Source organism: Garra rufa, chromosome 1 (genome assembly GCF_049309525.1).
Source record: "Garra rufa chromosome 1, GarRuf1.0, whole genome shotgun sequence".
Classification (NCBI taxonomy): Eukaryota; Metazoa; Chordata; class Actinopteri; order Cypriniformes; family Cyprinidae; genus Garra; species Garra rufa.
The window spans coordinates 39123506-39151146 of NC_133361.1; the positions used below are offsets into that span (position 1 = coordinate 39123506).

A 27641-nucleotide genomic window follows, 5' to 3' on the forward strand; every position below is an offset into this window, starting at 1 on the left:
TTTGGATCTACACTACACTTTTTTTGTGAAATTTCTACCATAAATATATCAAAAATGTATTAGGCCTAATTATGCATTCTAAGTGCTACATTTGGGTGATCCGAGATGAATGGAAAGCTTATTTATTTAGCTTTTAGATGTATAAATTAAAAAATGACCCTTGTGACTGGTTTTGTGGTCCAGGGTCACATTTAATGTAATGTTATAATATGATATAATATAACATAACATAATATAATAGTAAGTTAAGGTTGTTGTGAATGTCCGCGTGTCTGAAATGCTTTTATTTTTAAGAAAGAAAGAAAGAAAGAAAGAAAGAAAGAAAGAAAGAAAGAAAGAAAGCAGGAAAGAAATGCAGAAGTAAAGGAAGAAAGAATTCAACGCGGAAGTTGTAACCAACTTCAACTTCACCGAGTTCGACCAGTCCGACCAAAGGTTCGACCGCGACAGGCCGCCTGTGATTGGTTAACATTTTACCGAACCTGTGATTGGTTAAGGTTATAGTGGCCTGTGATTGGTTGGCGTTTCCGTGCCATCTCATAGGTGAACTGTTGCGTTGGGTGACTAGTCACAGTCAGGTCCGTGTTTGCTGTTGTTAGTTTGTTGTTGAAACCTTCCACAGGTTCGCACAGAATCTCTCCGAGAAGCTGCGATGGCAAGTCACGTCAAGAGCGATAAATCCGGTAAGATGTTCATAGGTTATTCTGTTAAAAAAGGTAACTAAAACATTTGCACACAGTTAATGTTGTTCATGATATACTGGTTGGTTTCATTTCCTTATTCCACCACCGCCTGAGGTAGGTGGTATTTGTCCAAACATGAATCACAGGTATTCACGGTCGTACATCAAATACGTTTTACAGCAGGACTCCTCTAGCTCAATACTCATATGCTATTTAAGTTCTGATTCCGAATATGTTGTTTTGTTCTCCTTAGGGAATGTGGAGATGGACAGCGCTTTAGCGGGACTGACAGGTACAACTGAATCTAAATGTTAGTTTAGAACTCGTGTATGAATAGAGTAACATAATGAAGAAGAATCGTTATAGTGTAAATGTATAACTCTGCTATGCTTGACAACCTGGTTGTAAAGCCATTGAAATCCAGCCGGACCAGGTGTTCAGCAAACAATACAAGACTGACCTCAGTGTATGTTCACTGAACTTTAGGTCTAATACACTCCTTAGACCGCAGTCCAATATCTTCACTGTGGTTTAAATCTTTGTAGCTTGAGTAGGTCCTCTGAACATTTGCATATTTCATTTTCTTGATTTGCAAATCAAATTTTAATGGATTGTGTTGATGTGTTTTCTTTCAGTCAGAGAGAACATAGCAGAAACTGATAGCCGTAATCAAAGGTAAAACCTTATGATACAGTGTAAACTTGTAGGATCTGTACAGTTTTAAGTTCACGCTAGGGCTGGGCGATATGGCTGAAAACTATATCACGATATCAGTGTTTCATATCGGTCGATATCGATAATTATTGATTTTTTTATGACCCGTTTAAAATAAGGACCAGGAGAAAAGTATTACATTCAAACATTTTTATTTTAAACTTAACCTTCCTCTGATCATAATCCCCTCAGTTATTAAGACAGAAATGTCAACAACCATGGAAAACTCAAATAATTAAAATGTAAACATAAGTCTAAAGTCACAATTTCATTGTCGATGAAGTGAATGGTTTAGCTAATGTATGGCCCAGAAGTACGGCTTGACCACAGGTCAGAGGTGGTTGTTGCAAAGTACTTGGCTGATAATATTTATTGCTGCACAGATTGCTGGTTGCCAGTAGCCAACGTTACATCTTTCCTGGTACTTTAGCCTACTTTGTGTAATAACGAAAACATTTATTTCAGTGAAAAAATAAGTCCAAAACTTTCAACATTTTGAACAATAGGGCCCTACAATCTTTTGCTTTTTTCAGAAATTTTTGTTTTAATTTTTCTGATAATCAAATGAAAGCAAAATCACTGATTTATTTTTAAAAATAAAGATAATCGGAGCTTTACTGTTAAAATTAATACATAGGAGAAAAATTATATACAGTTATAAAAAGGTTTAATAATAATAGTATTTTCTCAACAATTAAGTGGTGACTCTTTTTATTTTATTTTTAATTTTTATCATATATATTGTTTTATGTAAATTATTTAAATGTGAACATATAAACACCTATTATACTGTACAAAGTAATACAATATTGTTCTGTTACATGTTAAACCGTACTTTTATTTTGACAGGTTGCCGTGAAGTTTCAGTGTGTAATACAGTATGAATGATGCTAGTTTCACTAATGAAACGGTAAAAATGACAAAAAGTGACAATCACAGCAGCTTTGGAGATGTATTTATTGGAGTTTGTCTGTTCATGTGAGATGCAAAGGCCAAAAATTAGCTGGAGCGTCACGTGTGCAGTATGCGTGTAGTGAAAATGAAAGGCGTCTCCTCCATTCATACATAACATACAGAGGCAAACGGAACACGCAGGATTCTTATTGAAACGGTCTTTTTGCATTTCAGTTTTCACAGACACTAGTCCATATCGCGATCGGAATGAATTAACAAACCAACTTTTGATTTATTGATCCAAAAATCGACGAATTCCGCCCTATAGTAAAGTCCGTTTTTATGAATGGAGTCCGCGATCCCGTCTGTGAGGAGACATTGTAAACGCGCGATCATGTAGAGACAGAAATGACATGCCGTCGTGTAAATAAGATTAATAACATAAGACTATTTAGTTTGTTTAATACAACAACAAGGACCCGTTCTGTAGGAAAGATAACCTTTACTTCTATTGTGACCTGGCGCTAGGGGTGAGCGGGGCACAACCTCCCAGCAAACACAAAACGTTTTTACAACTTTCCACAACGTTGTATTTTGGTTGCAATTAGGCAATGTTGTAGTGCAACGTTTTTAAAACGTTTGTTTAAATAAAAAAATAATGTAACCAAAATAAAACGTTTTAGAAACGTTGTAAAAAATACCAACCTGGAACGTTTCCTTAAAGTAGTCAAAAAACGTAAATATCACGTTTGTCTACTACGAAAATAAAACCAGACTAAACTGCAACTTTCTGGGGACGTTTTATTCAGGTGTTAAAATAACGTAATCTGCACGTTGGAATAAGACGTTTTAGAAACGTCTGACAATCGATGTTTCATTTTCAGAAGTTATTATTTCAAGAAATGTAAAGCATTTTGGCTGGTTTATGTGTGTGGTGTTCTATGGGAGCTGTGTGTGGAGGGAGTGGAGTGTTTTTCTGAATGTCTATATGTGTTTCATTTATTTGTCCATATTGTTTTGAACTACTGTACAGCTATGTGTTGCAATCAGGGCCGTTCAAAGCATTGTTGCGATGTGTTCATTCATTGTCAAACTCCAAAATTAGATTATTTTTATTCTTTTAAAAAACGTCATTACTTAATTTGAAAAAGTTAACACGTATTTTATTGACAAAATATTTTAGTTTGTTGTGTATATTTTTTTCATTCGATCAGATAGCATTTTAAGCTGTTATATGTTCGTGTTACAACGTGCCCCTCAGATGTTACAATGTACCCCACCTATGGGGCATGTTGTCACGTTTCACTTCCTTTCATTTGAGGTAAATAACGAAAAACGTATACACTGTAAAAATGAAACAAATCGATATATTTGTACTAGACAAGTGTGAAAATACTGTGGATAAAAATTGTACTCTGAACTAGAGGTCGACCGATCTATCGGTTTTGCCGATTAATCGGCACCGATAGTTGATTGGCCGAGCTATCGGTTATCGGCAAAAACCCTTGCCGATAGTTTTTCCGAGTTGCGTTCTTTGCTGAAGCGCTCATGCTCCGCTGTCTTAGAGTAGAGGTTAAGCCACAGACCAATGTTTAATGTCAGGATTGTTACCATATATTTGTATTGATTTATAGTCATATTTTTAGCCAGCAAAGTTGTAGATTTAAAGACCTGACATGAGAAAGCAAACTGTGTTCATTCAGCCGACAGAATCCTGCCAAGTCACAGCGCGCCATAGTTTTACATTACATCATATCTGTCCAAAATCATTGTTAATGTTCATAAAGACTTGACCCTGGGCTGGAAGATTGAGTATTGTGCATTTCAGCAAAATATTTGTATTTCTGAAGCGCTAATAATGTCTGTATGCTTCATATAGAACTATAATTTATGTTTTAGCCTTTTCTTCAGGCCCTTAACGCATAGGCTTGCATCTTGTTACGCACTTTATTTCACAATGCCATTTTCCTGTTCTTATTTGATTTAAATAACTGATTAACAGAAATGTATATTAAAAATTAAGATAAAAATTATACAAAACGAAATTCGTTTAAGGAGGGATTTTCCACAAATAAAAACGTACGAAGTGGTCAAATTGACCTTCTCCAATTCTCCCGGCGTATTTTCGTCCAATTCATACCACGTCCGACATTTACAAATAACACAAACTTCTTTCGTAATTAATATATTAAACTGAAACAATCACAAACAAATAATATTTAAACATAAATGTAAAACAGAAAATAAATTGTTTCTGAAATGGCTGCAATTAACGATATAGATCGCAGTTTCTCTTTCCGTTTAATCTGTCTAGACTAACCTTTGCTGGTTTTTTGATCTTTCTGGAGGTAAACATTTGCCCGTTTGGTGATTAAATAAACTGTTTTAGATTTCTGCTTGAACTACACGCGACGCGTCTTGTGTGTGAGAGAGAGAGAGATACCTGCCAGTTGTCCGCGCAACGCAGCGCTGCACTTTTGTCCGGTTGAGCTTGTGTTTTTCCCTCACATGGCACGTGTGCGCGCCAGAAACGCGGCAGGCTTCGTTGCACAGAATTTGCACTGTAAGCTACGTGTGCATTGTTTGACAGTGTGAGCTTTCAATCGCAGTGTTTTACTTTAGATATGCCTTCATTTCTGCTGTTTGTAATGCAGTACTATAAGATGCACTAAACTCGCGCACTGACGGACTTTCACTTTCTCTTTGTGTCTGTTCGTCTTAAAAAGCTTGTTTGCAGAAGAGGTTAAATGCACATGGATTTTCGAATACTTTCGATGTACACACAGTCAGTTCTGTTTTCAGAGCAGGACAAAACATCTGATACATCGAAATAAATCTGTGCATTCGTTTGAATGCAGCCGGTTAAAGCAGCGACTGTCTGTGATCTCATCGGTAATAATCAAACGAAAAAGAAAAAACAATAACTATTTTCTGTAAACTTGCCGACACTTAAAGAACGCTTATTTTAAATAAGTAAATGTTTAAAAAAAAAGTAGCCTGCTTATATAATAAAAAAAAAGTAAATTTTGCTCAAAATAAATTTTATATATATGAAAATGGTGCAATGTGCATTGAAAACTGAGAATGTGAGGCATGGTTATATTTAGTTAATATTGAAAATCGTAATTTTAAGATGGCAAATATAAACAAAAAGCGTAGAACCTGCAATTTTACATATTGTTAAAATGTAAAGATGACAATGAGTCCATTTGTAACATCAACTAAGATTAATGAAAGCTGTAGAATAGAAGTGTTGTTCCTTGTTAGAGTGTGTTAATTTCAACATTTACTGATTTTTTTTAACATTAATGAACTATGAAATAACTTTAATTATCAATATATAATAAATAATATTTTTATTCATTTACAAAGTATGGTTTAGTATTTAAAAAAAATAGTAGATCACTATTTTTAATGCTGTTCAGTATCCATTTTCAAAAACTATCGGTTAATTAATCGGTATCGGCCAGTGTGGTCCAACCTAGCTATCGGTATCGGTAAAAATCAATATCGGTCGACCTCTACTCTGAACCCCAAGTGGATTTACATAAACCGCAAAATTCAAAAAACTGGACGTTAAAGGGGGGCTGGGCGGCCGACGAAGAATACAAAATATCGAACGTTTTATCGAAGATATTTTTTATTGATATCGATCTCTTGTCTATCGCGATATATATCGTTATCGTTTTATCGCCCAGCCCTAGTTCACGCAACTCTGATTTACACATTTATATTTCTCTTCTTTATATATTATCATTTTATATCTCATTTGTCAGTGTGTTCAGTCTGGATCCTGATGAGGAGTATAAGATGGACCACAAGAGGCGAGGAATGGCTCTGATCTTTAACCATGATCATTTTCACTGGCAGCTCATGTTGAACAGCCGCTCTGGCACAGAGGCAGACAAGAATAACCTTGTTGGAAGGTATTTGACAGAATCATCAAAGAGACATAATTATAGTGCTCAAATGCTTATACATACACCGGAGAGTAATCATGTCACATGACCACTGCCATTGAGATCTGTGTTTGCCAAACAAACATGACTGTGTTGGTTGATGAAGAAAGAGAAAACTGAAACAGAACATTTTCTTGCCTTTTATTAAAGTAACAAAGCAATATCTAATGTTTGTAGATAAAATGTTCATATCTGTTTTCAGATTTCAAGAGCTGGGTTATGAAGTGAAAGCTTATGATGATTACAAACGGGAAGAAGTTTTATCCAAAATCAAAGAAGGTGCCTCATTATTTTCTTTTTAATGCATGTTTGAAGAAATGGGAACCAAACTTAAATATTCAAGGTTAAACAGCTGCTTATCAACAGCATCTTTGACACTACTTACATTTTTAAATACAATTATTATAATTAAAATTACACCTTTACGTGTGTGTGTGATTATAATTATTTAACAATATTCACACATTGTTTTGTTGTTACATATAGTTTAAAGAGTTAAAATTAGAGGGAAAAAGTACCACAAAAAAGGATCTCTCCTCTCAATTTGAAAAACATATCTACGCTACCAGTCAAAAGTTTTGACTTTTCTGCTCACCATGCCTGCATTTATTTGATCCAAAGTACAGCAAAAACAGTCAAATTTAAAAATATTTTTACTATTTAAAATAACTCTTTTCTATTTGAGTATATTTTCAAATTGAATTTATTACTGTGATCAAACCTACATTTTCAGCATCATTACTCCAGTCTTCAGTGTCACACGATCCTTCAGAAATCATTCTAATATGCTGATTTGCTGTTCAAGAAACATTTATTATTATTATCAATATTTAAAACAGTTGAGTACATTTTATTCTGGATTCTTTGATGAATAGAAAGATCCAAAGATCAGCATTTTTCAAAAATAAAAAGCTTTTGGAACATTGTACACTATAGGCTACATTCAAAAGCTTGCAGTCAGTATGATTTTGCGTGAAGAAAAAGTAGAAATTAAGACTCTTATTTAGCAAGAATGCTTTTAATGGATCAAAAGTGGTGATAAAGACATTTATAATGTTACAAAAAATGTCTATTTCAGACTAGTGTTCTTCATTCATCAAAGAACCCTGAAAAAGTTCTACTCGGCTGTTTTCAACATAATAATAATAATAGTAATAGTAAATAGTATTAAAAATACTAATAAATGGTTTAGAAGCAGCAAATCAGAATATGTGACCCTGGACCACAAAACCAGTCATAAGGTTAAATTTTACAAAACTGAGATGTGTATATATAATATGAAAGCTCAGTAAATAAGCTTTCTATGGATGTATGGTTTGTTAGGATAGGACAATATTTGGCCGAGATACATCTATTTAAAATCTGGAATCTGAGGGTGCAAAAAAAATCAAAGTCCTGAGAAAATCACCTTTAAAGTTGTCCAAATTATGTTCTTAACAATGCATATTACTAATCAAAAATTACATTTTGTTACATTTACAGTAGGAATTTTACAAAAAATCTTTATGGAACATGATCTTTACTTAATTTCCTAATTATTTTTGGCATAAAAGAAAAATCAATAATTTTGACCCATACAATGTATTTTTGGCTATTGCTACAAATATACCCCAGCGACTTAAGACTGGTTTTGTGGCCCAGGGTCACATATTAGAATGATTTCTGAAGGAGTATTGATGCTAATAAATTCCATTTTAAAATATTTTCAAATAGAAAAGTTATTTTAAATAGTGAAAATCTTTCAAAATTTAACTGATTTTGCTGTACTTTGGATCAAATAAATGCATGCTTGGTGAGCTGAGACTTAAAACAAAAAAAAAAACATTAAAAATCTTACTGCTCAAAAACCTTTGACTGGTAGTGTATGTTAATCTACTAGTAAAGTCAGCACTAGAAAATATTTAAAGAAAAAATTTAAAAACAAAAAAAAAAATAAACAGCATGGCACATCATGCTCCTAGTAAAGTTTATATTTTGTTTAATCCAAAGTGTACCTTTGATTTCAGCCGCTGATGCTAACCATGTAGATGCAGACTGTTTTGTCTGTGTCTTTTTAAGTCATGGGGAAAATGGTCACATCTATGCCAATGATGGGCAGATCCAAATTAAAGAAATCACTGATTTGTTCAAGGGGGATAAATGCCGTAGCCTTGTAGGCAAACCCAAGATCTTCATCTTCCAGGTAATGCTTCCTCCTTCCACAAAATGTCCTTTGCACTGCAATGCAGTATAAATACAGATCTCACAGCTCTTGTAAATGTATGCGTTTCTTCGAAATTAAGGCTTGTCGTGGTGACAAACATGATGATCCTGTGACACCAATGGATGTGATGGACAGTCAAACGGTCAATGAGGTGGTCATAGATGCGGGGACGCTCCACACCCTTCCAGCAGGAGCAGATTTCATTATGTGCTACTCAGTAGCAGAAGGTCAGTTTTACATACTGGATTAAATGCAATTGACATCCTTGATTTTCTAGTAATGTCACTTCATGCAGTTTTCTTCTTTTAAAGGATATTACTCCCATCGTGAGACAATGAAAGGCTCGTGGTACATCCAGGATCTGTGTGAAGCCCTGAAGCGTTACGGGTCCACACTGGAGTTCACAGATATCCTGACGCTGGTTAACAGGATGGTTTCCTACCGCAGAGTAGACAACTGCAGGGATCGCTCTGCTTTAGGCAAAAAACAGGTTCCTTGCTTTGCGTCCATGCTTACTAAGAAGCTGTTTTTCAAGCCTAGGAAGGGACATTAGTGTTAGGGCCCTATTTGCAGGTAAAAATTCAGGGATTATATCATTTTATCTGTCTTCATTTTGAGATCTTACTTGTTTTCAAAATGGAAATCATGCAGGTTTGCATGTTTTAGCCTGGAGGTTTGACAAGCTCAGGGTTACAAAGTGCAAATAGTATTTCAGTTTTAGTTTCTTTTTTTTTTTCACTCAATAATAATTAAAGATATCAGGTTTCACGGTTTACACTAGCAATGCAAAAAATCTTTGAATTTCCTGAGGGCAAGGTGAAGACATACTCAAGGAAAACTACTTATGAAAATAGACCAATGAAAACTTTTTTCTAGTAATGTATATCAACCAAGCACACTACATTCATAAACTGTCATCAATAACTCTAATATATCTCTTTATCTGTGAGACATGCATTTGTGCCTCCACGGCAGTTAAGGACTTACTTTAGTTTGAAAGGGGAAGAAAAAAAAACTAGAAACTCCAGTTAAACAGCTAAAAGAACTCTAAAAGTCATTGTAGAGCACAAACCTACTTATCTACCAGCTTTGCATATAAACTACATTTTGGTAGTATGTATGGTATGAAATTGTATGGGGAATTATGTTTTTTTTGTTTGAATTGTGTATCTTACATGTATTTTAAATGTTGAAAAGAGTGACGTCTAGAGATCCGGCCACAAAGATACACTACACTTTTACATGTTTCTGACATCAGATATTTTAGTCCCAGTGCATGTCTTATGAACACTTGTCTTTTGATGTTGTTTCATCACATGTGGCACTTGGTTAGTTAAAACTGAAAGAAATGATATATGATATGAACTGAATATGTCTGTTAACTTGGAGTGAAATTTTTAATGTTGGTGCAAGCCTCATAATGTGTATCTTGGTCTCTTTGCTAAGGTAAGGTACTTAAGGTAGTTCTTTTGGAATAAGGTATTCATTTCCCTAGTAATGTGACCGGTTTTTTTTTTTTTTTTTGTCTGGTTGGAACATGGATTTTTGGGAAATTGGGTATGAAAACTTTTGCTACATGTGCAGTTATCAGCATTGAATACAAATAAACATTCTCTATTTGCTATATAGCAATACCAGGTTTATAGTGCAGGTTAGCCTAAAATATTTTTAAAAAATATTGCATAATTATATCAAATCTTTGAGGGTGCTTTAATTGTGGATTATTTGTATTAGAAATGCCTAGCAAATAAATCAGCAACTCTAATGTTATTATGGTGAATGTTTTAATAAACTAAAATTTTTTTTTTTGGATTTTTGTTTTTGTATTGCAAGCATGCACTTCTATTAAAATAAAGAGATACACTGATTAATTGTACACTAAATCAGTGTTTAGTTTCACTGAAAGGTTCTTGTCTGTTATTGAACAAATATTCACTGCCAGTCAAAAATTTTTGAACACTTAGATTTTTAATGTTTTTTTTTTTAAAGAAGTCTCTTCTGCTTACAAAGCCTGCATTTATTTGATCCAAAGTACAGCAAAAACAGTAAAAAATTAAAAATATTTTTATTATTTAAAATAACTGGTTTCTATTTAAATATATTTTAAAATGTAATTCATTCCTGTGATTTCTGAATTTTTATCATTACTTCAGTGTCACATGATCCTTCAGAAATCATTCTAAAATTCTGAATTTCTACATTTATTATTATTCTGTTGAAAACAGTAGAATTTGTTCAGGTTTCTTTGATAAATAGAAAGTTCTGAATAACAGCATTTATCTGAAATAGAAACATTATAAATGTATTCATCACAGTCATGACTTTGGTTAATTTTAAACATCCTTGCTAAATGAAAGTATTAATTTCTTTCTCAGAAAATAAAATAAAAAAAATACTGACTCCAAGCTTTTAAATGTATAATCTTACAAAAGATTTTTATTTCAGATAAATACTGATAGTTGGATCTTTCTATTCATCAAAGAATTCTGAAAAAAAAAACAATTAAACTGTTTTAAATATTGATAATAATAAATGTTTCTTCAACAGCAAATTAGAATTTCTGAAGGATTCTGTGACACTTAAGACTGGAGTAATGATGATAAAAATTCAGAAATCACAAGAATAAATTACATTTTAAAATATATTCAAGGAAATGTGTATTTTAGATCAAATAAATGCAAAAAAAAAAAAAAAACATTAAAAATCTTAATGTCCAAAAGCTTGACTGGTAGTGTATGTAAATAGCTTAATTTGTCAATAGATGGGAAAAAGATTCCCACACTTTTTCAAATCGAGTGGTTTGATTTAAAAAAAAAAAAAAGGCAGATGCTTTTAGTGTGCTTAACTTCCAACACACAATCCACAATAAGTGGGACTTATCACGGTTTGTCGTCCTTCTTTTTGTAGCAATGTGAACTATTCTACAAGACAAGCCTCTCCAAACATGTCAGTGACTATATTTTGAGTTGAGTGTAATGTGAAAGCTTATTAGCTTTGTTTAAAGTACCATATATACTTTGGATTTTGCAGTGCATTGTTATCAAAGACCAAGAGCAAAAGTAAGACTTATCAGGATATTTATTACAGACAGATGTGTACATTAGATGCAGAGACACCGAATACTCCATTCAGGCATCAAACACAGAGTGAGGCGCATCTGTCTCCAATGATTATGCTTTACAGTCACATGATCCAAACAGCTCCACCCAGAGACTCTACTGATCGCTGCAAGCACCAAGAGCAACTTGCGGCTTTCCTAAGGAATGTGCTAAAACATATTTTAAAGCCTAGCTCTGGAAAATCAAGTGAGTGATGGGCCAGTTAAATGATGGATGTACCACTTGTGAGAGCTTTGTGGATAAAAGCAAATCAGGAGACGCTAAATAATTTGTAGGGAATGCTTTGCACACTCTAGACAGTAGGTAGTTTCAAAATCTCCCATTGAAGAAAAGTGCTGAGATACATTCTTCATCACACTAAATACAAGAGCTATTTAATTATCAAAATAGAATTTGCATGATTTGATCTTTTTTTCTTTTTGGAATGAACAGTAGGTTCAGTAGTCTCTCAATTTTGATGTGTCTTACCATTTAAAATTGGAGTTAAATATGTCATGATTGCCTTTGCTTATTTGTTTAAAGCATGAGAATTAAAATATTGTACAATGTCCATTTAACTAAATGCATTGCTGCTTCAAGCCATGACTTTTTTTAGATATTTAAATGGCAACGCATTCACAAAGTGCAGTATGTGCCCTATTTCATGGACATTTTAGAAACAAATCAATGGTCTTCAATATAATAATAATAATAATAATAATAACCATAATAATAATTCCCACATATATTATAAGCAACAACAGTTCAAAATTACTCAAAAGAAACAACTAATTCACACACTAAACTTAACGTTGACTTCTCCAGTAAGGAATAGTTCAATTTGTCATCTTGTGTCCATGTAAAGACGACATAAGTAATCAGTCTATTTGGTCTTGGCTGATGATTAAGAGTTCACACAAAGCCAGATCTATTGCACTTTTCCAAAACCAGTTCTTAACCTGGGAGCACAAAACACTCGAAATATTAAAAAGATCCAGTCATGTTGCAGAGCTTTTCATATTTAACTATTTGAATGATTTGTTGTTAAGTACACTATTCAAATCAAGTCTTGATTAAAAGCATGGCATATTTCTTGAATAGTTTTGAATTAATAATTATTACCTATTAGTGTTCATTAGCTACCCATGATCCTCTTTGTGAAAACATTAATGCCCACTAACAACAAACTTCAACAAGCACAGTTATAATGGTGATGAACTGCTTCTCTAATGATTATCTGTTACACATTGGAGCGGACAGATTCACACACACTATCTTTACAACCCAAATGGAACGAAAGAGTCTGTATCATGGAATGGGCTGCTGATTGCACAGAGAAAGAGGAAAAAGAAAACCATGAGAGAAACAAAATAATTGACCAGCATCTTAGTAGCGTGTTGTGTACCAGTCGTTGTCAGTCATCTGCACCAGTTCGTTTACCACATCCAGCAGGTTGCGGTTGTGTTTCTGTAGCAGACGCTGATTTAGCGCTCGATCACCAAAGCCCATTTCTACCAGCACGGCCATCATGGCGTCATGAGAAGCTGCATCTTCTGGGAGCTACACAACCGAAAAAAGTTTCGTTACAAGTGATATATGTCCCAAATATTGCACTAGGCACTTACAGTCGAGTTAAAAAAAAAAACTTTCATATACTTTTAATTATTTTACCAAAATAAGAGGGATCATACAAAATCCATGTGATTTTTTATTTAGTACCTGAATAAGATATTTTACATTAAAGATATTTACATATAGTCCACAAGAGAAAATAATAGTTGAATTTATAAAAATGACCATGTTTACATACACATGATTCTTAATACTGTGTTGTTACCTGAATGATCCACAGCTGTTTTGTTTTGGGGTTTTTTGTTTAGTGATAGTGCCTGGTTTGTCCTGGGAGAAAAATTCATCAGGTCCCACAAATTATTTGTTTTTTTAGCATTTTTGTGTATTTGAACCCTTTCCAACGATGACTGTATGGTTTTGAGATCCATCTTTTCACGCTGAGGATAACTGAGGAACTATTACAGAAGGTTCAAACACTCACTGATGCTCCAGAAGGAAACACAATGAATTAAGAGCCAGGGGTGTAAACTTCTGACCAGAATGAAGATGTGTGCATTTTTCTTATTTTGCCTAAAATATCATATTTTTTATGTAGTGCTGCCCTTCAGAAGCTACAGACGATACTTGCATGTTTCCCAAAAGACAAAATAAGTTAAATTTACCCTGATCTTCAAATACAAAAGTTTTCACTTTTAATACATTGTTTTTCCTTGTGAAGCATCAGTAAATGTTTGGAACCTTCTGTAATAGTTGCACACGAGTCCCTCTGTTGTCTTTAGTGTGAAAAGATGGATCTCAAAAATCATGCAGTCATTGTTAGAAAGGGTTCAAATACAGAAAAATGCTGAAAAAACAAAGAATTTGTGGGACCTGAAAGATTTTTCTGAAGAACAGCAGGCAGTTTAACTGTTCAGGACAAACCAGAGACTCATGAACAACTATCACTAAACAAAAACTCATCTGAGGATCATTCAGGTAACAACACAGTATATGTAAACTTTTGAAATAATTTTTATAAATTCAACTATTATTTTCTCTTGTGAACTATATGTAAACGTCTCTTATGTAAAATATCTTATTCAGGTCAGTACTAAATAAAAAATAATATGCATTTTGTATGATCCCTCTTATCTTAATTCTGCAAGGTGTGTGTAAACTTTTGACCACAACTGTATACATTGCTATGTACATGTACTTTACTGTCTATTGCCACATGCATAAAATGCTTTGTGAAATAAACGAAAGTTGTATTTCTATTCTGCTTCCCGTGTGAACACCTGCTAAACTCACCTTCTCAGACCCAGTCTGTCCAGTGAAAAGAGCTTTATAGGCAGATGCTGCCACGGACAGGGCACCCTTTACCAATCCACCTGTGATGCTATTAGCCCTGAGGACAGACAAGAATGAGAGAGAGTAAGAATGCCAGTGTTTAAATGAAAAGCACACAATGCAGTGATTGTCCTGGGTGCACTTCCATGAGGCTGAACAAAGGGTTGTGTGCTGTGTAACTCACCTGAGCTCTTCTGTTTCAGACTTGGCAGATGCTGTTGAGTTCTCAGGGTCAGGCTGATTAGGCTCAGAGTCTAAATATATATATAAAAAAATATATATCTTTTGTTATGCTGTCCACTTTGTAACATATCTAAATCCTCATAATCATAGCCAAATGCACTAATTCACAACCTGTGATTGCTTATTACTTTAATATCCCATTGTGTTTCCACTTACCTTTCTCCTCATCACCTGGCTCTGTAGGACTACTCCTCTCCTGGTCCTCTGCTTCATGTTCCGTCTGCTCTTGTGTCTCTGTGCTAAATAAAGAGAATCCATATATATATATATATATATATTAAATTTAACATATCAGTAACATTAAGTTATGAGGATGTGGTGAAAGAAATCTAGGCTGTGATATGGAGTAAAAATGTGTGCATACAGAGTTTTAGGTCAAGATATTGTGAGTGCTCAGTCTACAATTGAGGTCAAAAATTTACATACACCTTGCAGAATCTGCAAAATGGTAACTATTTTACCAAAATAATCATACAACAATTATAGAAAATGGACATTATTTTTTATTTAGTACTTACCTGAATAAGATATTTTACATCAAAGACTAACAAAGAAGTCCACAAGAGAAAATAATAGTTAAATTTATAAAAAATACCCTGTTCAAAAGTTTACATACACTTGATTCTTAATACTATGTTGTTACCTGAATGATCCATAGCTGTTTTTTGTTTAGTGATAGTTGTTCATAAGTCCCACAAATTCTTTGGTTTGTCAGCATGTTTGTGTATTTGAATCCTTTCCAACAATGACTGTATGATTTTGAGATCCATCTTTTCACCCTGAGGACAATGGAGGGACTCATACGCAACTATTAAAGAAGGTTCAAACACTTACTGATGATTCAGAAGGAAACAATGCATTAAGAGGCAGGGGTTTAAACTTTTGAATATTTTTCTTAGTTTGCCTTAATATCATATTTTTTCAATTACTGCTGCCCTTCAGAAGCTACGGAAGATACTTACATGTTTCCCAGAAGACAAAATAAGTTATATTTACCCTGATCTTCAAATTTAAAATGTTTTCACCCCCCAGCACTTAATGCATTGTGTTTCCTTCTGGATCATAAGTGAGCATTTGAACCTTTTGTAATAGTTGCATTTGAGTCCCTTAATTGTCCTCAGTGTGAAAAGATGGATCCCAAAATCATACAGTCATTGTTGGAAAGGGTTCAAATACACAAAACAGCAAGAAGAACAGCAGGCAGTTTAACTGTTCAGGACAAACAACGGACTCATGAACAACTATCACTAAACAAAAAAAAAACCTGATAATTCAGGTAACAACACAGTATTACGAATCAAATTTATGTAAACTTTTGACAGAGTAATTTTTATAAATTCAACTATTATTTTCTCTTGTGGACTATATGGAAATGTCTTTTATGTGAAATATCTTATTCAGGTCAGTACTAAATATAAAACTAACATGCATTTTGTATAATCCCTCTTATTTTGGTAAAATGATTAACATTTTGCAGAATAAACTATTTCTCAGTCATTTGGGTACTTATCTTGAATTTTGGGGGCATTTTAAATGTATTTCAATAGTCTAAATCATGCAGTGAAAGCGTAATCTCTAAATGCAGTCTAACCTACATCTCTTAGTGTATGTGTGCACTCTCTGGTTTTGTTTTTTGCATTATACTCAATAATATCAAATTGCATATCATTTAAACAACAATTATGACATTAACGTAGACTATATGTATCGTACACCCCTACTGCTGATGTGTCCTCTGTATAAACTTACCAGGTTTTGACAGAGGGTCGTGGTGCCACTACAATCACAGGGGTGAGCGGCACAGCATCCAGAGTCTGGGAGGCACAGAGCATGTCATTTGCATCTGCACTAACAGCAACAGCGGCAACAACGGGGCTCTGAAGCTCTGGGGTCTCCACTGATTCTAGTTTGTCCCCCTCTGCAAGCTCTTCTCCAGGCTGCGACAGGGCTGAGCTGTACATGGACTCTCCTAGTGGACGGCTTGTGTCAAAGCAATCAGGGAGGATGATGATGTAGTCTTCCGAAGATGCAGATGAAGTTCTGCTACGGGTTTCCTTGGTTGCTTCTGTGTCCTTCACTTGCTCTTTCTTATCTACTTCCTCTTCTCCCTCTTCTACCGGATCTCCACCTGCAGGCTCCACCAGGATCTGCTCGATGTCAGACTCGTGACCCTCATCTAAACATAAAAACAATTGAAAAATGTATTGTGTTTGGTAAGAAGTTGTTTGAATCACCTTTAGACAATAATATAATTTGCAATATACAAAATTGTAGAAATAAATATTCTCAATGCCCTGTTACCGGTGCTAATGAGCTCTGCTGGAAGCGTCAGCAGGGGAGCAGCTATATCGGTGGTCTCTGTCTGTGGTGAAACAGGGCTGGAGATTCGTGCCGTCTCTACTTTCAGTGGGGCTGGAGCAGATATTAGCCCCGTTTCTAAAACCTTTTCTGATTTCCTCTCACAAAGTGACATTGAACCTTGGGGGGCTGGACGCACCACTTAAAATGGAAAAAGTGAAATACAAAAATAATTTTAGAGACACTCTTTTCCTAGAATCTACACAAAAACTGCTAACAAAGAACTGTTCTGATGTTTGTGATAGAAAATAGGAAGTTCATATGAACATAATTTATTTGTAAGAGAAATACTTTATAAGACATTTTAAATGTCTTTATTCTAACTTGGAATCTATTTAAAGGAGAAGTTCACTTCCAGAACAAAATTTTACAGATAATGTACTCACCCCCTTGTCATCCAAGATGTTCATGTCTTTCTTTCTTCAGTCGTAAAGAAATTATGTTTTTTGAAGAAAACATCTCAAGATTTTTCTCCATATAGTGGACTTCTATGGTGCCCTGAGTTTGAGCTTCTAAAATGCTGTTTAAATGCAGCTTCAAATGATCCCAAATAATCCCAGCCAAGGAAGAAGGGTCTTATCTAGCGAAACAACCTTTTTTTCTAAATTACAATTAATATACTTTTTTAATCTCAAATGCTCATTTTGTCTTGCTCTGCCTGAACTCATTGCTGTTTTATCCTTTTGTGTTTGATCTTCTTTTCATGTTCACTTTGCAAACACTGGGTCAGTACTTCTGCAGCGATGTAGGATGATTTTTAAATGATTTTTAAAGTTGAGGAAGAAAATAAGATGGGAGATTTTCGACATACCATAAATGTCTTGAACCGGAAAAAAATAGAGTTCAGGTTGAGCAAGACAAGGGGATCGTTTACAACCGCATTTGGGATCATTCGAAGCCTTATTTAAACTGCATTTTGGAAGTTCAAACTCGGGGCACCATAGAAGTCCACTATATGGAGAAAAATTCTCCATATAGTGAATATAATTTTCCTCAAAAAACTATTTCTTTACAACTGAAGAAAGAAAGACATGAACATCTTGGATGACAAGGGGGTGAGTACATTATCTGTACATTTTTGTTCTGAAAGTGAACTTCTCCTTTAATATATCCATGATAAATTAAATTGTTCGTTTTTAAAAATCTTACTGGCCAAATTTTTAAACAGTATTATAGTTTTGCTACAAAATGCTTACTAGAAACATTAAAAAGACTTAAAGGTCCCATATTGTACACATTTCTGGAGGTTTATTTTAGTTGATGTCCTTAAGAATATATATTTGCAGTATAAGTGCCAAAATCTCAATATATTTTTACAGCTCCTTTTTTAGGAGCTCTGTCAAAAACAGGTCGATTTTGGCCCATCTAATTAATATTCATGAGCCTCTCTTCTGATTGGCCTGTTGTTTTCTGAGTGACGCACAGCCAGGCCAATCACAGTTAACTACGGTCATGTATGCTTTAGCCGAGCCCAGAGCCATAGAGAGAGCCTGCCTGCTGATACTCAACAGGATATTTCAGAATGATCATTAATGTTTTTTCTTTTTCAAACACCGAATGCAGTAAGCTACATAACTGTTGCTTTAGTAAAGCCCCTTTCACAATGCGCGCTGATTCTGGAAAATTACGGGAACGAGCGCTGTGTGAACAAAAGCCAGAACCATAAAGGTAGAGTTGTAGTGACGATGCACGTTATCATGCGACTCTTCACAGCGAAAAAACACGTGCAAAGTGGAATGAAGTGGCGATCGGGCAGAGCCAGCTCCTCACTATCAGCGCTGAAGCACAGTTTGTTCAGGTTAGTTTCAGTTTCGTGAAACGTACGCGTCGCATTACATCTCACATCCAAACGTCACATGTCTTTATGGGTTGTGTGTAAAGCACGCACAGATTCCGGAAAACAACTGTGAATGAACCAAATCAAACAACTCCGGAACAAATCATGGGACACATTATCCGTGTATTTACCGGAATCGCTGTGTGAAAGAGGCTGAAGTTGACGTGCCTCTGGTCTCTTATATTCACGTTGTTCTGAAGCCTGTGCAATGATGTAGTTTCGACATCTATAGACTGAACAGGGTTTTCTCGACTTGTTTTCGTGTTGTTGTTGCTTAGCAAAGTTGTGGACACGATATTGTCTGGGTTTGACAAAAGGAGGGTGGGACGTGATTGGTGCTCGGGGTGGTGACTGAAGGCGGTGACTGAGTAGATCGGACGTCACATCTTTACCGAAGTCACAGCGTCTCGTGAAAATGAACAGCTACTTTAAGCAGGCTGTGTGCAGTTTACTGTGGATTGACTGTTTTGAAACTCATATGGTACTTACATAGCCCCTAGACCTCAGTTTTCATGAAAAAAGCCACGAAATTTCGATTTTGACAATATGGGACCTTTAAAGTCAAGTCAACACTAAAATAAAAAGCATCAATATAGTTTTTTCTACATTATTCACAGTCTGACTGCACCCATTATAAAAATTACGGTAATTTCCAGGAAAAGCACTGCCATCACAAACCTTTAGCTGGGCATCTCCCACAAAGCACCCCATGCTCTGCTATTTCACGGGTCACTTCAAGTGTGAGAGAGCGGATAACAGACGGACTGACAAACTGAGGCCCAATGATGCACTCCTCTCCTTTTTCTTGTGCTGGGATGCCCTCTAACTCTGTCCCCTGGGCCACGTCTGTGAGTATGACAACAGAAAAGGTTCACAAATATAAAAAGCTACACAATCACTGACAGCAATACGCAGTGAAAAGTGCAGGAAAGTTGTGCTTTAATTTTTACCCAGGATGCTGCTGACCCCTTGGGCTTCTGTTTCCTCTTGGATGAGTCCCAGTGTTGGTTTCTCCTGAAGAGGTCCCTCATGGGGCAGAGGTGATATGCATGGAGTAATGTCTTTATATTTACAAAGATAAAGAGAGAGAGAATATTAGAAAAGGCTGAAATCCATAGTTAATCCATAATCCATAAAAGTCGTTCATTCTAATTTTTAGCAACACCTTACAGGCTTATTTCAGATTTTAAGTTACCTGCAGGAGTGTTGTTGGGCACGCTCTCTAACTCTTGCACAATGTTGATGTCCAGCAGTTCAAAAGACAGTAAGTCCTAAGTAACAAAATAGAGAGTGTGGAATTGAAAATGGAGTCAGACCTTCATGATGAAAAATGATGGGTTTTGTGAATCATGCTGACTGTTGTTTGGTCATACCTGAGCTGTGAGTAAATCCACAGATGGAATGTAGAATTCCTGATCACAGTCCTGGTTTACGGACAAAAGTAGTTGTTCCCTTGAGGCGCGGCATTTCTCCTCCCTATCAAGAGTGCGGGAAGACTTCTCCTGAAAGTGACAGAAAGGGTGAAAATGGTCACAGAAAAAAAGAAAAAAAATCTAAGCTAACAATAGCTCTATACTTGCCAAAATCCAAAACGATGTTATATTTAAAATAATTCAAATGTATATGACCCAGGATAACTTTTTTCAGTTTGTTTTTTAAATTTAGTTTAGTAAGTAAAGATCATGTGATCAAGATATTTAGCAAATTCCTACCGTAAATATATCAAAACTTAATTTTTGGTTAGTAATATGCATTGCTAAGAACTTCAATTGGACAACTTTAAAGGCGATTTTCTCAATATTTTGCACCCTCAGATTCCAGATTTTCCAAGTATCCAAATCCTATTTATTTAGTCCTATTTATTCAGATGATGTATAAACCTCAATTAAAAAAAAATTAACCTTATGACTGGTTTTGTGGTCCAGGGTCACATATGTACATTAGAATCTCTGTACATTTAAGAAAGTTTTCTGGTGTGTCATCAGACCATTGTCCTACCTGTGGGGTAACACAGGGAGACACCAGTAGCCCGTCAGCACAGATGGCTGTAGGAGCATGTGGATCCACAACGACGCTGCACCAAACACGGGGCCCAAACTGCTCTCCTCTGTGTGCCAGGCGCCAATGGGATGTATAGGTGCCCTCTAACGTTGGAGCACAAAGTGCCACGCTGATGACACCCACCTGACCTGGCTGGAGTGTGGGTACTGCAACCTCCCGCCATCTTTCACCAGAGCCCACTGCCAAGTTCCCCCACATGAATTTTAACTGAAGCCGAAATGGGACACAATTAGGTTTGGATTTTTTATTACGTATGTGTATAAAGATTTGTGTGTGTCTGCTAAAGAGTCATCGTGTACCTTGGTCTCAGAGTCCCAGCACACTCTGCCACTGTTCTTCATTTTCCAGTATTTGATGAACTTGGTCGCAGGACGCAGTCGTGATCCATCAGGTAGGTTTTCATCCAAAAGTAGAGCCGTCATAGCTGGCACAGCCAGTGGACATGGACGTTTAGGACGGCTGCAACCAGAACAGTATGAAATAAATGGCATCTTCTTATCACTAATTACATGTTTAACTGTTGTTAAATCAGCCAATTAATATGCTGAAGTGTTTTTTCCCTTCTTTGTGGATTTTACATAATAACATATTTCTTTAGTAATATTGTACATTGCTTTACAGTCACTTTTGTTTTTTGATTAATGTGACCTTATTGATTTATTTTTGTTCATGGCAGTAATGATTCTTAAAAAATTTGAACTATCCTTTTAATATGCTCTTTCTCATATGGTAAAGCGCTGTAAGCTCTTACTCTGGGCTGTTTGCCTGTGTGGCACGTGGCTGCAGCAAGACGGGGGAAGAACTTCCTTCTCCAGCAGTGCTCCACTGCAGTCCTCTCCTCTCCATTCTCAGCTGCTTCCTGATCTCTTTCACCTCTGCCTTGAGCTGGCGCTTCTCTGCTTTAAGACGCTGCTTCTCAGCCTTACGAAAGCTCCGGTCACCCCTTCTGTAGAACCTTCAGAGTGAGAGCAAAATATGTTTAACTATTCTAAACTTTAACACAAAGACATGCCAAAGCAGAGGACAAATGCCCACCTGCTGTGATCTGGTGCTGGGGAGCCGTGCTCAGGAATAGACAGGGGAGTTCTGGCTCTCACAAGGTTGTGGCTTGGATCATGTGAGAAGCTACAAGGCTCACACAGAGTGCAGGAGGTACACACACTGTGCAGAAAGAAACCAAACACAATGAAACACAAAATCAAAAGGGACCTGCTAGACCAGGCATCCAGTTATAGATGATATCTCTCATACAATCATAATACGTTTCCCTTTGAAAAAGTACCAAAGAAGCAATTGTTTTAGCATAAGATCTGGATAGAGATCTCTCTAACCTGCATTGGTATCCGCCGCCTGCGGTTTGGCCCCGACAGCTGCTGCAGGCTGGAGCTGAACTTGGGGCCCCAGGCAGAGTGGATGACGTGACCTCAGGAACCTGAGCCTCTGCTTCCACCGGCTTATGGATGCAGCATTGTCCAGAGAACTCCCTACAAATCTTCTCTACTGCCTCTCTAACCACCTGGTCCTTAAACTGCGGCAGTTATCGTATTATGAAGAGAGAAAAATAGAGATGTTTCCAATATCAGGGTTTGCTAAAACGCAGAATGAAATTTAACGGGTAGTTCACCCAAAATGATTTTTTTTTTTTTTTTACGTCCACTGACTTACACAGTATTTTTATTTCCATACTATGGAAGTCAATGAGGACCAGAAACTATTTAGTTATCTACATTCTTTAAAATATTTTTTTATGTTTAACAAAAGAAAGAGAGTGATACAGTAGAGACCTATGATTTCCGTGATTCGGAATCTAGTCATAAAAAGGAATTTACTGTACAATGCAGAATGTCACGGAATTCACCAACTTTTGGATGGGAATAAATCAAACGTAGATCAGTCCACTTAAATCAAAATGTGATATGAACTAGTGCCTGTGAATATTAAGACGCAAAAAGACTATTTAAATATGAATTCTGCATGTTCTGTTTGGCTAAATATGAGTACATGAACACATAAACATAATCTTTAGAACTGCCCTGAGAGTCACTTCATGAACATTTTACAATTTATTTTGACAAAAACTATCGTCACATCATATAAAAACAGATTTGGTCTTCACAGCAACCAAAATAAAAATTCTGTTTAACTTAAAGAAACTGTGAGAGAAATATACTACTTAATGTAATGATAATACTACTACTACTACTAATAAAATTATTATATAACTATTTATACAATTATTACATAATAACAATTTTTTTTGTAAATTTTAATATAAAATTTATTTATTAGAGATTCTTTTTATTATTAAAATCCAGAAAATAAACTGAAAACAAAAATTTGATAAAAATAAAACTGAATTTCAGAAAAATAAAACTAATAGGGCCTTAAAATGTCATTTTTGTTTAACTTGTAATAAATTGGTGTTAAATTGTGTATGTTTCATTATTTCAATTAATCAGACAATCTTTTTTATTTTTTAAGCTTTTTTAAAGTTTTTATCTAACCATTAAAACGAAGTCTAGAAAATTTTAAACGGCAAAAAATTTAATCCGAAAAAATTAAAGTGAAAAGATAAAATTTTTATAAAAACTAAAATTAAATTTGGGAAAAAATTAAACAGATTTCATAGGGCCATAAAACAGGTTTGGAACAACTTGAGGGTGAGTAAATGATAACAGAATTTTCATTTCCCTTTAAACACTACGACAACATTTGTGAATTCTTAAAACTGCAATAAAATGGAAGTAGCACCAGATAGATGTTCATCCAAGTGAAAAGGATTTTAAAAAAAACATGGGGTGGGGATGTGGTTCTGTCCATCGGCTGCTGAATGGATGGAGTCAGATCTGAATACTAGCTTGCAGATGACTGTACATTCATGCAGACAAAATAATTTGAGAAGTTTGGCATACAACACCAGACAGAAGTTGCTCGTTGCACCGGAAGATCAAGTTATGACATTTTGATTAGAAATTGTGAGGTCAAAACAAATCCTTAAAAATAAAACATCTGCACAATCCTTCAGCAATCATTTTAGTATGCTGATTTGTTGCTCAAATATTAATAATGGTTTGTTCACAATAAGATTAATAACTTGCTTTTAGAGAACAGACAGGGTGGATTTTAATGTCTTGTTTCTCATACCTTTTCCATGTATGAAGTGAACCAAGCTGGAGGAGTCTTGTCTTCTGCCTTCCCACCTTTGACTTCATTTACAATTACCTTTAAAAACAAAAGCAGGATATTAAAATATGTGACATACCAGTCATTAATTTATGCTGGAAGTTGTAATAATTGTAATAATCATCATTCTGGACACCTTTATCAAATGTATATCACATTTTATGCAGACTTCAGTTACATTATTTGGTTTCAGCAACAGAACATGAATGTTTTATCATTTAGATTATTTATAATATAGAAATATACCATTCCAAATAAATTGCAGCCTAGAATTTGATACAACAATAGTGAACAACTGTGGCTACTTCTGTGATTGTGCAAAACCATTGGGTTATAAAATCTTACCAATCCTTCCTCTGGGACTGCGGCCTGAACTTTGCGACTCACCACTTGTGCCAAAGTAGGGCAGTGCTGAGGAGGCCTGAATCCCTTCTTGGGTTCTCCAACAGTACCAGGTTTCACCTGGCCCAAGCCTACCGCTGACCCCGGTGGTGGGCCCGGTCCTGGCACTGTGGATCTACTGCCCCTTGTCTCATACACATTCATTTGTAGTCTGTTCCCCTGTCTTGCAGCACTCTACAATTACAAACAATAAAAAAGTGCATCAATATAGTCCATTTGTTGATTGCAAAACAGTGGGTTTATTACAAGGTAGCCACCCTATTGAATCTAAATGAGACACTTGAACCGATCGTCTATTTATATTTACTTAAAGCACGAAATAAACATGAATGAACATCAGAACGTATTTTATTTCAACCACAATTTTTCAAGTTTAAGTCCTCTGAAGTTAATATACTCTCCTGTCTGATTTGTTTGTTGGACAAAATGGCAGATTCAGCAGTATGATTGGTCAGATTGCCTATCAATCAAGCTCTTTGCAAACATTCAATTGAGTTATATTACATAAACAGTAATGTAAGCAACAATTCTTTACCTTCAGGGCTTCTTCATATTCCACTGGGGAAAAAACAATTTCAATCAATGTATTGCTGAGTTTTGATATATATTGCATTTATATTATTATACAGATTAAGATTTTACTTACATTGGCTGTTGATTGATACCTGAAACAAACATATACAATTATGATGGAATTATTAACTAACAATATTAATAATTTTGTACATGTTTTTGTTGGACCGTCTTAATCCTCACCTCTTCATTTTCCTCATCGAAATATGTCAGCTGTAAGTTACACAGGCCAAAAGACCTCTTCACCTGAAAAAGGAAAGATATCAAAAGTCAACACAACAACTACTTTGTGAGACAAATAGTTTGATGAGATTTATACAGACTTTAGGCTTCGTTTACATTTGTGTGTTTTTGCTTTAAAACGCATAACTTTTGCTATGGTTTCGCCAGTTGTTTACACTATTCCAGCATTGTCGAGTCGACCCTCGAAAACGGAGACTTTTAAAAATGCTGCACACCCCATTTTAGTTTGAAAACTCTAGGGTTGTGTATCCTTGATGACTGTGTAAACAAAATCGTTACCATTTGTCATTTGTTAAATGCTCATGTAAGAAGAGTAACCCTTAAATTACAAAGTAAAAAAAATTACAGTATTTTAACACCCCATATATATATATATATGTATATATATATATATATATTATTTTTTTATTTTTTTTTACAAATGAAGCTTCATATTATGAGAAGGTAACTTTATACGACCTTTACATCCTGCATTCATTGCGAAATTAGCTTCCTCCAATCCAAAAAACAAGAATCGAAATAGAATCGAAACAACAGTGAGGAATCGATTCTGGAATCGAATCCAAACGATTCCAGAACCAGGAATCAGAATCGATTCCAAAATTTTCGTAATGGAACAGCCCTAAGGGCAGCGTTAGATGATACTTTATTCTGATTGGCCAAGGCGGCATTCCGCGGGCTAATATTTTAAATAATGACCGTTAGCTATGACAAGGCCAACCGACCTCTCATCCGGGCAACCTGTTTCCTACCTACTGGTGTAACCTTACGGTTTCTCCGCGGTCTCCACAAGTAAGTTAAAGTAAGGAAAGTAAGTCCCTTTGAACTCACATTATGATTTATTATATTATTACATACTAATATACTTATTTGGTAAGTAACGTTAGCCTTGTAATAAATGGATAATGTAAACCCCTTCAGGGTAATATTTAGACACTGACTGGCCTATCGCGATATCTAACGGCTGACTGTACATTATTCCAATCTCACACGATGCTTTCAAGTAAACCACTAAATGACATTCGCTTGACACAGATTTGAAGTCAATGTTTCAAAACCTGGTAAGCTACCTGGACAGCATTTAGGTATCATACTGTCTAGTAAGGGAACTTAGTAGGTTTTGAGACAGTGAAAAAGTCAACATTAACTAAAAGCAAAGCGCTGGGATCTACAAACGTGACAAGTGTTTCCTCTCCTCACAGTGTGCCAGACCCCTTTGTAATTATGGTCTAATCAATGGAAGGTCTGCGCACGTCAGATATAGCATACTTTGTTAGATGTAAATATGGCTGCTATTTATTCGTGAGGTTTCGGCAAAATGGTCGCTTGGCCCATTCTCTTAAATGATTAAGCTTTTATGCCATTCCGCTCGTCGAAGCAGCACGCTGAGTAGTGAATGTAACAGCAGAGGTCTAGTAATATTACTCTAATCGCATGAGCCAGACATCGGATGACTTCGGGGTGAAAGGCTTTGCGGCATCAAGGTGAGTGATCAGACTGACATCACCTCATCATCCTCTGCTTACCATGGCCTCCATAGACTCCCAACTCTTCGTCTCCGAGCCAGACAACAAGAAACTCTTCGCATTCCCTCGGAAATTCACCTTCAGGTTGATATAGAAGTCCATGGCGCGAGTGCTATTTAAGGCGTTGCATAGGTGAAAACAGAAAAAGCTTTGATGAGTTACTGTGCCCTGGCTTCTAGATTTCTCTGATCAAAATGGTCCTTTCTGTTTACATCAGCGACGTGAACACGCCCACTCTGCATCAGCTGACAGGAAAATATCTGACGTCGTTCAAGGCGAAACAATCTAATGGGCAGGGCTGTTTCATTTTATTCAGTTCAAAGGGTGAATGTTAACGAAAAATATTTACTTAGCACCATATTTACAAAATACTGTTATCGTAAATAATTCAATCCATAAATAATAATAATAAAGAATAGAGTTGGTTAGTCTGTGGTACAGTGATAAATAGCCTATTGTCTATTCATCCAGCAACTGAACATACCGGTATTTACTTTCCAAGGGCTGAACGCAGTTAGTTGTTGATTTTTTTTTAAAGATAGTTCCGGTCCTAGCTTCTGATTGGTCAATATACAGAGTTCAGATATGTAATAACAGCTGTGACGTGAAACATCACTGCGCAGCGTCCATAGTACATTTTTTTGTTGCATAGCAACGTTCTGTTAGGTCAAGGAAATGAAAATCTGTTGTGTGTTCTTAATATTGCTGTTTTTTTTTTTTTATTGTATTATATACTACCAGTAAAAAGTTTTTGAACAGTAAG

At 35.6% G+C, this 27641-nt stretch overlaps 2 protein-coding genes across 3 annotated transcripts; one reads left to right on the plus strand and one right to left on the minus strand.

Annotated features, from left to right (window-relative positions):
- The first annotated feature begins 553 nt into the window (after positions 1–553).
- Positions 554–10223, plus strand: LOC141330160 (caspase-6-like). Its single transcript, XM_073835508.1, has 8 exons — positions 554–683; positions 937–975; positions 1319–1358; positions 6068–6217; positions 6453–6529; positions 8257–8432; positions 8533–8680; positions 8765–10223. The coding sequence occupies exons 1-8, from the start codon at positions 653–655 to the stop codon at positions 9004–9006; spliced, it is 903 nt and encodes a 300-aa protein (XP_073691609.1). The 5' UTR covers positions 554–652; the 3' UTR covers positions 9007–10223.
- Positions 10224–11513: 1290 nt separating this feature from the next.
- On the minus strand, positions 11514–27080 carry nbr1b (NBR1 autophagy cargo receptor b). 2 transcript variants are annotated; one of them, XM_073840011.1, is made up of 21 exons: positions 26879–27080; positions 25293–25355; positions 25183–25201; positions 25072–25094; positions 24522–24710; positions 24096–24173; positions 22283–22479; positions 21987–22112; positions 21703–21906; positions 21251–21410; positions 20889–21158; positions 20264–20392; positions 20086–20161; positions 19841–19951; positions 19569–19736; positions 16997–17194; positions 16445–16871; positions 14852–14934; positions 14637–14706; positions 14414–14510; positions 11514–13111 (listed from the first exon to the last, which is right to left on the minus strand). In XM_073840011.1, exons 1-21 carry the CDS (start codon positions 26978–26980, stop codon positions 12938–12940), a joined length of 2964 nt encoding a protein of 987 aa, XP_073696112.1. In that variant the 5' UTR covers positions 26981–27080; the 3' UTR covers positions 11514–12937. The 2 variants fall into 2 exon arrangements, with proteins under 2 accessions (XP_073696112.1, XP_073696105.1); XM_073840004.1 differs by having other exon boundaries at positions 24480–24710.
- Between the last annotated feature and the right edge of the window lie 561 nt (positions 27081–27641).

Excerpts from the sequence above, each read along its gene's own strand:
- LOC141330160 (XM_073835508.1), top strand. The coding sequence starts at position 653 with ATGGCAAGTCACGTCAAGAGCGATAAATCCG. Across the intron at positions 976-1,318 it reads CGCTTTAGCGGGACTGACAG|TCAGAGAGAACATAGCAGAA; the intron begins GTACAACTGAAT and ends GTTTTCTTTCAG. Across the intron at positions 8,433-8,532 it reads CCAAGATCTTCATCTTCCAG|GCTTGTCGTGGTGACAAACA; the intron begins GTAATGCTTCCT and ends TTCGAAATTAAG.
- nbr1b (XM_073840004.1), bottom strand. The coding sequence starts at position 26,980 with ATGGACTTCTATATCAACCTGAAGGTGAATTTCCGAGGGAATGCGAAG. Across the intron at positions 20,162-20,263 it reads TGGATTTACTCACAGCTCAG|GACTTACTGTCTTTTGAACT; the intron begins GTATGACCAAAC and ends TTTGTTACTTAG. Across the intron at positions 14,511-14,636 it reads TCTGAAACAGAAGAGCTCAG|GGCTAATAGCATCACAGGTG; the intron begins GTGAGTTACACA and ends GTCTGTCCTCAG.